The following is an 11151-nucleotide window of genomic DNA, read 5'->3' as shown; positions in this document are numbered from 1 at the left end:
GCTGCCCTCCCGCGGCTCCTCTTCCTCCTCAGCAGAGGGGAGGCCCCAGGCCAGGGTGCCGAGGGAGGTGCCCTGCACCGGCCCCGACAAACCGGTTCCCAGCTGTGAGCTGAGTGGAGCACACCCAGCCGGGCCCTGGCTGGCAGCACCCTCCCGGCACACCCGCAGCAGCGCCCAGCGCTTGGCCACACCATCCGAAGACAGACAGCGGTGCAGAGCAGCCCGAGGAGTTTGCTTTAAAAGAGACCAGGAACTAAATACACAGAATTTCATGATAGTAGCTAGGCACCAAACAGGGCCATCCTTGCACAGTGCCCCCCAAGGTCTTCTCCAGCAGCTAGCCTTACATGCCAACAGCCATTTGCACCTACAAACGCACACACGAGACAAAAAAGTAGCCCTGCTTGCTCCTGAAGCACTTGCCGAATCACCACACAAACAAGAGGCACTTTTGAAAAGTAATGCCACAAGTACACACACACAGACACACAGAAGCACCGCAGCTTGCATGGGAACCCCGGAGCCCCACGGCTTTGTCACTGCTCGCAGCGTGGTCATGGAGCTCTCTCTGCTAGGCCAAAGGCCATTTTGGGGGGAAATTCCTCCTGAGAGTTACTCCCACTGCTGTCAAGCACTGTTCACTGGAGTGGAGAGGGTGACTGTCCGTCCCTGCGCCCCTACAAGCTTGACACAGCCTTGGGATTTGAGAGACTGAGGTGCTTCTGCTCTGAATTTGGGCAGAAATACACACACGCAGTAGCAGTATTGATCCAATCACAAGACTCTTCATTTTCAGGTAGGCAATTCTTCCACTTGCTTTTGTCCAAGTCCAGTCAAAATCAATATACACATCGTCAGAGGTTCAGTTGTTGTGAACCGACATACCGAGATCCATCTAACCTAACCTACCTGTTTCTCAATTTATCTTGAAGTCCACTGTTACCTTGGTCTACTTAAGCCAGCACTGGTATTTCATTTCATGTAGACAATGTTTTTCTGAGATAAGACAAAAATTGTTTTAAGCGACTAGGATAAATTCTACTTTTAAAACAGCCTTTGATATTGCTAACATTTCAAGATAAATATTGGCAAAGTAGCTCCAAGAATGCAGAACTATTAGTATTCAGCCTTACACAACTGAAGATACATTTGAGTTCCTTCCCTGTAATTTTTTCTTTGCAGTTAAATTACACAGTCGTCTTAACTTCCAAGATTATTAACACCATACAAGTCCATAGTAAAACTAATCTGAAAGAATCAAAAGTTTGTAAATTGAGCAAATTTGGGTGTAAAACTATTTCCTCAGGTTCTGCTTATCACAGATGAAGAGATCTCACAATTCTTCTTCCTCCTTTAAACACTTTTGATACAGTCAGGCTGTGACGTGTAAGAATCTTTACACTTGATACACCTTGGTCTGATAAAACAGTTTCATCAACTGCATTGTCAGTGGATGAATGTTACTCAGCTGAAAATAAACCCAGAGTGAGAAGAACAAATAACTGATTTAGCCGTAGCTGAATCACAGAGGTTTCACTTTCACTTGCTTCCTGTGAGTCAAATGTTCCAGCGAAACTTCTGAAGAGTTTTATTTCTGTATGGTGACTGGGCTGGTAATACAGACCCGGTGTTTGCAACATTAATGCTCCTTTTCAAAATGAGAGACAACAGACAGCTGTGGAATGATTAGGTTTGCCTACAAAGCTGGCACCAGAGGAGGAAACAGATTTGCAGCCTCATATGGAGCACAAATTACAGTGTGAAAACATTAAACCAGGATCATAATTTTACATAGAGTCTGGAAACACCAGCTGCTAATTTCCCGTTCTAATTACTATCACACAATAGTATCTCACAGCGCACCCCTTGTCTTTTAACTAACTTTGCCAGTACAACCGTACTTGATGTGCAAGGGAGTACTGGAACGTCTTCCTCACTTGCCTTCACAAAGCCCTCTCTCTGCCAGGAACTCAAGAGCATTTTTTTAATGTTTAAAATAACAATAGTAATACGTACATAAACAAGTAGAACCAATATAGACAAAAAAATGTAAGGTTAAGACAAAAACATGTTGAGTAGTGCATGAAGATGAAAGTGGAACAAGCAAAGATTATGTCCTGTAAAAGAAGGGGAGATCTGAAGATAAAGTCAAGGTAGTATTACATTTTTCTTAAATTGTATATTAATCTGTATTAAACTGCGTACTTTTATTGAAAGCATGGAGCTCCGAGGGATTCTGAGTCCCGCGGTGCATGAATAGTTAGCTCGTGCAACTGCAGCACCTTACAGTTACCCTCATTCCTCCCCTGATCTCTACAGCTACCTGTTGCCACTTGCCTTTGCTTATGAGTAGTAATGAGCACAATGAAATGGAGAGGCCCAGTCTCTACAGATGCTCACATATACAAACAGCAGTCAGAGATCCCCAGAACACCAGTGGAAAACAAATTGGGGCACCTGCAGGCTGCTCCCTAGGTTCGCTCGTAGGCAGTACAATTCTTGATGGCTCCAACCTTCTGCTTGCATCTGCATACAACAATGTGTGAGAGAGAGAGACAGGGATGTGACAAACCATCCCCAAAATAATTCCAACATGGATCAAGCTACAGGCAGAGCAATTCAAGCCCAAAACCTGTCCTGCTGATATTCCTGCCCATTACTGACACTTCAAAGTGGAACTTCAGCAGCTCTGAGAAGAAAACAGTGTAAGCCGAAGTATTTATATATTCCCAACGGGGAAGTTTCTAGAAATAAAAGGGTTTGAGACACCCATGCCAGACAACTAACAAACAAAATTGGTCACCGTGATATCCAACCACAAGTAAGACATTCTGTAGGCAAGATATTTCAAAACTCAAAAGTAAATGAAGTATTACTATAGATAGCAGTAAACAGATTCAGTAGGAAAATGCTATTCTGCAGCCTAAGTTTTTGGGTATTGAGAATTTACAAGACAAACTCAAGCAAATCTGGTTCTTAGGGGGGCATCTCTATGGCTGTCCCACTTACGCCAAGCATCCTCTTTACAGACCAATGCTTCGTGGTCACAAGTATGCTGTCTGCACTCCTTTCTTCAGAAGTGGTGGGAACAAGAACATGGCGATTACAGAAATGTCATCCTTTTTCTCTATCATTCGTAACTAAAATATCTGCCTTAAATAAGGGAGATACTTACACCACACAAAAATCCTCATCCACTGCCAACCTAGATCATTCACGTGCTTCAGAACTGTGGATGTAGTTAAGTGTGGAATGGCTCACACACTGGAAATAATTTATACATTGTTAAACACAGCTATAAATAAATTTCCAGATGCTAATGAAAACAGATTTTAAGTTAAGGTCAATTACATAACACACACACACTTTGAGAAAAACACAAAAGAAAAACATTGCTTATGCAGTCTTCTCTACATGAACTGAGACAAAAAATTGTATCACAGAAGTTTATGACAGTACTTAATTGTGTACTGGAGGCCTTCTTCAGATAAAAACAGTAATAAATGTGGTATAAGAAACTGTAAGGAATGGGAAAAAAAAGGCTTCTGCACTTAAGTAAACAATTTACATGGAAAACACTAATCGAGCTCTTTCTGTAAACACACAGAATCACCTTTCCAAAATGTGTTTTTACACACATCTCAAAAGACAGACATTTCTGGCTTTAGAATCATGCTGTGAGTTATTTCCACATTAACTCTAACACACTCCAGAACTTCAACTTCATGACACTCACATAACTCTACGACACTATTTCTTTTTAAACAAATGGTAAGACAACTTCTAAGGCTAAGCCAAACTAACTTCATTTGTTCAAGCACTTACAGTAGTTTACTTCTTGCCAAGCAACGCATGTGTAAAAATACACATTTTTAAGGAATATGCACAATGACAAGGTAATACTTAGATGACACACTTTATTGAATCAGACAGATACAAACTAATAAAGGGACAAATGTTCGCTTCCTAAACAGCAGTGGTAGCTTAAGTCATTGTTCCCTCAGTTGCTTTTAGGACTTTCCTACCAAAAGTTTCCAGCTCCCACCTCAACAGAACAGCTCATGCTGAATGCTCACTGACCTGGTTTAGAAAAAGTCAACTGCGTCAGCCTACATAGCCTGAACTAGTCCAGCTGATTTGGTCCAAAGCAGATAAGGGAGCACTGACATGACCTCAAATGACAGAGCTGTGGTACAATGGCATCTAGCAAGCAAACAGATGAGCAGGTAGAGATGGTTAAAACATTCCAGCAACTTTGGAACCAAAAAAAGCACATTCTAGACTTAGTCCGGACATCTAAAACATAGCAGGTACTTATTTTTTTATTTAAAAAGCCAAGCAAACCCTAAAGTACTTCCAATACAGTTAAACAACAAAACAGATGCTTCTACAGTAGCCACTTCTTTTAAAGATTTTGTAATTAAAAAGCAGTTTATATTTCATACAGGGTTTAACATTGTTTGTATAACTTACAAGAAATATGCTGTCATAATAAATTATTTGCCTGATAAATATTTACTTATAATAAAATGTCTACAATTAAGCAATTTGGTGTGAACAAAAAATCTAAACAGAGTATTTTAAATATTTTCACTTTACAACATTCCCCCTCCACACAGCACTCATAAAATACTGTTTATTCAGAAATACAGAATAATTTTACAGAGAGATAGGTAAACAGTAAGAAGGTTCCATATCTTGCATATTTGCACATCATTCATATTATTATTGCACAATAAGACCTTTTATTTAGAGTAAATTTAGTGCTACTGACCGGTAACAATTTCACAATTGCAAAGAAAACTGAAGTTTTCAGTCTCTTGGGAAAGGCCAAGGATCAAACAGCATTTGTCTGACCAACCTGCAAGAATCCTTCTCTCATCAACAGGCTTATTAACATTTTTTACATCAGTGAAGTCATCCTGTACCTCATCACAATGAGTCCCTTCAGGGCTGGTCCACGAACTCTTACGAAGTCACTTTCAGTGACAACAATGAAAGCTTGACTGTGCTCTAAATTCTTGCTCTTTTTCTTTGAAACTGCGAGACCAATCAATTTTTGTGTCTGCTGAGAAGACAGATGTTCATAAGATGAAATCAAGCAACTCAGCTCTTCTTTGTTGTCACACAGCTAATACCACAATTAAATTTGGTGTCGAATTGTCCAGAAGTGTCAGCCTGTGCTACTATGGCTACCACGGCCAATACAACCAGCAGAGAAGACGCCAGGTAAAGTGTGGGAAGAGGGCCTTCAGAAAGCACAGCGTGGCACCTTAACTAATGATCCCTGCTTTCTAGGGAGCTTGCCCTACAGGCTTGCTCAATGGCAGCTCTAATCTCCCTGTTCTGTTTGTTGAACAGCGGAGAGAATTCATGAGGCTGCCCGTGACTCTAACAAAGTTCCACATGCTCAATATAAACAAAGTCAAAGTGCTAGTGAATTTTGATTCTTGGAAATAACTGGGAAAAAAAGTATTATTCTAAAAAAAAAAAAAAAAAAAAAAAAAAAAAATAAAAAATTTACCTCAGTTGTACTTCCTCTTCTACCTCAAACATCATGTTCTCTTTACACAGGCGTGCAATTGCTCCCAGGTGACAGACACCTGAATCCAGCCTGTATTAATTTGCAGTCATAAAACACTATGAAATACTTCATATAGAATAAGTTGCTATACAGTCATTTAAAAAACCTTTCAATTGTATGCTTGAAATTGCTCGACTTGGCCTTTTTTGATACTGACTGTGAAGTTGTCAGTCCAGACCTAAAGTTAAAGAAAGAAAAAAAAAAAAACCAGTAAGATGTTAAAATATACATACCTATTTTTCTAAACTCTGTTATTTTAAAATGAGTTTTGTACTCAAGTTTCCAGAAAACCCTTACCTTTTTGTTCCTTGTGATGGATTTGTGCATTGCTGTCCTCTGCTTAAACCTCCTTAAAAGTAATGGGAAACAACCAAAATCAATCACTTCAATAAGGAGAATACAGTTTCAGAAATTACATAATGGCAGAACTTTTAAAAGAACAGTTTTGGGTAAAGCTTTTTTTTTTTTTTTTTTTTTTTTTTTAACATAACCAAATTTAATCTGTCTCATGTTATCTATTTTATTACCTGCAGTTTGAGTACTGTAGTTTATATTAACATTTTTAAAAGAGAAAAAAAAATACTTTAGTTTATTGAATTCAAAGGGATTAATTTGAAACTTGTAGTTTTCAGAAATATTTCAGCATAACATAGTTGATTTTCAAGGTGGCCTTACAAACACCTTTCTGTTTATGATTGCGGGTAGCAAACAGGCAATTTACAGAAACGAGCAAGAATTTGTTTGTCACCATCGTGGCAAATCCGAATGCACTGCGTAACTACCATCACATTCATAAATCTAGGTTGTCATGAAAACTGATTTGATTTTTTTTAAATAAAAATGTTCACTCTTACACAGGTCTTACTCAAACGAACTTGTTTCACAAGTCTCAAAGCCCTGGAAAGTTCAAAGCATACCATTACTAAATTATTTTAATTGTACAAGCAGGTAATTTGAATAACCAAATATATCCTAATGAGCATACTCACCAACTCTGTTTGAGTTTTCCGTATTATAAGTCTTAGTAGGAAAATGTTTTTTTTCTGTCAGCTCCTGGATAAGGCCTTTATTTAAGCAGACATCCACATGTCTGTTAAATGACACAAGACTGGTGGTTTTCTGTTCTGAATTACAAACTGGACAAACAAGAACACCATCGTCTTTGGCTTCAAAGAAATAGGATGAACTAGTTTCTTCTGTATGTTCAGTCTTTTCAAAATGGTCTTCATTGTCTTGTGAAGTTCTTTTGGGGATGAGACACTGTTTCATAGACAGGTTTCTAGCAATATCACCGAGATTGCTAGGCTGTCTTTCTCTGTGAGGCTTATCAGATATTATCTGGGTGAATTTTTCAGTGCTATTGCTAGTAGAGTTGTCAGATGTACTTGCAGACTGGTCTGTTCCTGCTAATTGATCTGTTCTATCTTCTTGCGGAAGAAAGTTAAGCGTATTTTCTCTTGAATTATCATTCTTGGATATTTCCACAGTATCTTTAACAAGAGTGCCACTGAGGCACTCATCGATATGCCTGTTAAGCTCTTCTAAATTATTGCTGCTTTGCTCCTCAAAGCAAACAGGGCAGGTGAAGATCTTACACACATTAGGCTCCTCTAAGTCTGTGACTTTCTTTGTTTCTTCCACAAAATTTGCTGATTTCCTATCATGAAAGAGCTGCTTACCTACAGTTTCATTTGGAGAAAGATTCTCATTGTTTAGTTGCCTTGCAGCTCGCTTTTTATCAAAAAAACTCCCTCTGGGAGACGCTTGGTTGGACTTCCCCGGTTGAAGCCTGAGAAAACTAATTTCTTTTCCTGATTTTAAGAAACTTGTAATGCTTTTTTGTTGGTACTTCTTCTCTTCTTCACTTAGAAATCCTGATACGCGTACACCTAATGATGAAAAACAAACTTATCAATTTCATGAAAACTTGACATTAACTCTTCATTAACACCTTTTGAGGTATACATCCACTCATTAAAAGTGCATTTTGTCTCTAAACAGAGGCCATACTACCTGCAAATGCTAACAATGGATCACAAGGTCCACACAATTTTATCAGACCCAAATGCTTGCCTAACCATATTATTAATTTCAATACCTATGAAGTTTTAACTGATTGCACCATAACATGAGGTTATAAACTTAATACAGTTATATAGAATCAGTCTGAAAGAGTTTTGCATGAAGTTTCCCCAGCAAAATATTTTTTTCTTTAGCGCACTCTAATATCATAGACATTTCAGTTTTATATATCACTGAATGGTTCAAGCAGAATGTATAAACACTGGAAACACATGGGTCTTAGAATCAAAACACAAAGTTTACTTTTGAAAGACATTTTCAAATTTCTTGCAGAACATAGCATCTTCAAATCTATAAGCACTTTTCTTTAAAGCATTTGTTTCTAAAAAGAGGTTATGGACAAAACTACCTGTTGCTCTGGTGCAAAGCAGATTTAAAAGCTCTTTTAAGGCAGCAGAGTTAAGCACTGCTGTGCATTAAGATTCTACTCTCATGCCAATGTATATTTTTTTCCAGGGCTGACACGTGGTAGGAAAAGTACAACCTCAAATAGCAAAACATTCCTAAGTCACCACTCGGCACTAATGCAGAAGGAAATAATCCATTTATACCCATTTTACTTTAGAGTACAGTCTTATTACTTTGATACGCTATAAAGATCTAACTCTGGAAAGGAAGAATGAGTTTGAAATATTTTACCCATAAGTCTTATCCGTAAAGGGTGGGGAGCAACACTATCAATTTCTGTTCCTAACAAGTCTTTAGCAACAGCAAATATTTCCTCCTCAGTAGAAACAGAAGACAGCACGGTTGAGGCTCTTGTTTTTACTTCGAAGTTCACGTTCTTCAGCTTCAAGGTAACAGTTTTACCCTAGGCCAAAAAAAAAAAAAAAAGAAAAAAGAAAAGGTTAAGCATGTTATATACAACACAGAAACAATTATTACATTGCATCTATGTAAGGGCCCTAAAGCCATAATCAAGGCTGTGTGCTTATCTATGTACAGCAAGTGGCACTGCCAAGAATTTGTCTGCAAGACTCTGCACTTGCTCTTAAACTGCTGCCGAAGTTGAATTCTCTGAACTCGTAACTTTGCTGGGAAAACCGTTAAGGATGCACAAGTGATATCCAATTACAGATTCACTGAAAACTTCTTTCATCCTGCATTGTGCTATCAAACACAGCATCTGTGTTTGGCACAGATACTCCCCTGGCAACACCTTCCAAACCATTTGCATGATATAGTACATCCATCCAAATGTAAATAAATGACACTCCTTTTGTTCTGGTGCCTTTTAAGCTTAACCCTTTGTACTTCTCAGCTGATGATTTCCCTTTCAACCCATCATCTTTTATGGCTGAGGAAGACTAATCACAATTCTTTTAGGTCTTGAATGTTATTCCTTGCTTTACAATAAAGACCTGCAGAGAAAATATGAACTGTTCTTTCCAGATAATAAACAGAAATTTGGGGAGAAGGAATACAGGAATTGTTCCTACCGTTCATACCACTGAATGGTATGAATAACTTTTCAGCAAGTTTGGGACACGTGAACTTCTTAAACTACACTACTGGCTGTTACCAGATCCTGTATGAATATGGGACAGAAACACAGTGTTTTACATACATTAGTATTACATTATTGACCAAAGCACAGCTCACAGGTAATCAGCTCTATCATTTGTTTATAAACATTGCTTTTAGCACAAAATGTTTGTATGCTAAATTACTTGGTTAATTAATTTTTTCCATGCATATTATTAGATAGCCACCTGAACAATATCAAAATGCTGCCTAATCATTCTAAACATCTTCAAATTAAAGAATGGAGACTTTTGACAATAGGTTGCACGGTACAATGCTGCTGAATACATTCACACTAACACTGCATTTAATAAGTTTGAGTGCAAAGTGTCTTTTTGGAAGTAAACAGAATAATATAAATACCTTAAGTCCCTCTTTCTGTAGCTCTTGAGCAAGGTCTCTGCAGAGTTCTCGACACAAGCTGTACTGGTCTTCTGCTGTGTTTATTTCACTGAATGTTCTACAATAAAGGGATGATCTTTTCACTATGAATCCTAAAATTTGTTCAGTGGCTGCCATCTCAAAGTATTTTTTTGTACAGTTAAAGACAACTACATCAGGAAAAGGTTGTATAGGTTTGAATGTTTACTTCAAGGGAAGATGAATACTGTTACAAATCTTATACAGAACTATTTGTGCATATTTGTGTATTTCAAAATGCTTGCAAAGCCCTTCAAAAAATGAAATCATTTGGCTTTCAATTTTTCATGCACTATTTGAAAATGTATCAGATTTAAGGTCATTAATGCTTAAATATTTGCAAGAGAGAGTATTAACACCAACTGAATTAATGGAGCCAGCCAAGTTATTTGTATTTAATCTCCTTTGTACAGTGCTGTGTAACATCAGAAGAAAGAAAGGATTAGAAAGTCAACATCAGAGCCAAGTATCAGAAATAAATAATGCAGATGCTAAGAAAAAGATGCCAGCTAGGGTAATTATATCTAGCCTTGGAGGAGGAAAAACTATCTGCCAAAACCATTTTCAACTGCCTTTGCTAGAGCTTCTTAGCAGAGGAATTACAGCATTATTTTTTTGTTGTACGTCTGCTTTTTTAATAATAACATGAGAGGAAAGGCAACCTTCAGTGAGTAGCGGTTTTAAGAGAAGCAAGAAGCAAAACTTACAGCCACCAGATGCTCTTGGAAAGGTCTCACATATCCATTGTTTCATGCCAGGCTTTTTATTTGCAAATGTAAAGTTCCTATAGTTACACTGGATTTCACATCTCTAAGTTATATTCAGGTTTACCTGAAAAGTCATCCTCTATTATGATTCACATTCCCCTAAGAATTTTTGCATGCTGCCAAACTAGCAGGATGAATGTTTTACTGTGGGCCCCAAGCCATCTTACAAGGAGTAACTCGTGTTATTCTGGCAATGCTGCAGTGACTTACAGCATTGCAATGCTGCAATAACTGGGAAGCTGTGAAAGTCCTAAGTTTGGAAGGGGCAGGATAAAAAGAACACTATTTCAGGCCTATCTCTTTCCCCCATATCAACTAGTTTCATGATCACAGCAGCCAATTGACGTCTCTGGTCTAAAACTGTTTCCATTAGGGGAAAAAAGAAGGAAGAAAGAAAAGCAGAAAGGTGCGACAGGCTACCCAGATTATCTGTCTGCCTGCAAACCAGCAGAAGATTACAGTCATAAATTTCTCAGCTCAGGTGGTACCAAACGTTACAGGGCTTACTTGAGCTGCCCACAACTATTAAGTCTCAATAGGAATAAGAATCTTCTCTTATAATCTTTTCTAAGAAGAGACAACACATGAGGGTAGGGATAATTATTATGGTGCTCTACAGAGTCACCTTGCAGTATTTCCTTTTTAAAAATGAACTTTTGGAAATGACATACACCACCTTCTTAAAGAACTTTGCACTGGTAAAAACTTAAACAGTTAGGAAATGTAACCAATTTTAGTTAACCATGCAAAATTATTGTCTGCTTTGCAAGTCTA

General features: G+C 38.1%; 2 protein-coding genes across 3 annotated transcripts in view; both read right to left on the bottom strand.

Moving 5' to 3' along the window:
• ANKDD1B (ankyrin repeat and death domain containing 1B) overlaps nt 1–558 on the bottom strand; it is a 28747-nt gene extending 28189 nt beyond the window's left edge. Inside the window, exons 1-2 of the mRNA XM_009637268.2 lie at nt 424–558; nt 93–234 (exon numbers count right to left, since the gene is read on the bottom strand). Of these exons, the coding sequence (XP_009635563.1) occupies nt 93–234; nt 424–558 (277 nt within the window). The remainder of the gene's footprint in view (nt 1–92; nt 235–423) is intronic.
• POLK (DNA polymerase kappa) overlaps nt 1–11151 on the bottom strand; it is a 40172-nt gene that overhangs the window by 3615 nt on the left and 25406 nt on the right. Inside the window, exons 11-18 of one of the 2 annotated variants that reach the window (XM_035892814.1) lie at nt 9554–9650; nt 8306–8477; nt 6574–7473; nt 5882–5933; nt 5525–5762; nt 3176–3264; nt 3010–3071; nt 2324–2526 (exon numbers count right to left, since the gene is read on the bottom strand). In XM_035892814.1, coding sequence (XP_035748707.1) covers nt 5678–5762; nt 5882–5933; nt 6574–7473; nt 8306–8477; nt 9554–9650 — 1306 coding nt within the window. In that variant the 3' untranslated portion in view covers nt 2324–2526; nt 3010–3071; nt 3176–3264; nt 5525–5677. The remainder of the gene's footprint in view (nt 1–2323; nt 2527–3009; nt 3072–3175; nt 3265–5524; nt 5763–5881; nt 5934–6573; nt 7474–8305; nt 8478–9553; nt 9651–11151) is intronic. The other variant, XM_009637237.2, reaches the window with a different exon arrangement.

This window comes from Egretta garzetta, unplaced genomic scaffold (genome assembly GCF_000687185.1).
Source record: "Egretta garzetta isolate BGI_Z169 unplaced genomic scaffold, ASM68718v1 scaffold424, whole genome shotgun sequence".
Taxonomy (NCBI): domain Eukaryota; kingdom Metazoa; phylum Chordata; class Aves; order Pelecaniformes; family Ardeidae; genus Egretta; species Egretta garzetta.
The sequence above is the reverse complement of the archived record's forward strand: the minus strand, read 5'-3'. Positions and strand labels throughout refer to the sequence as shown.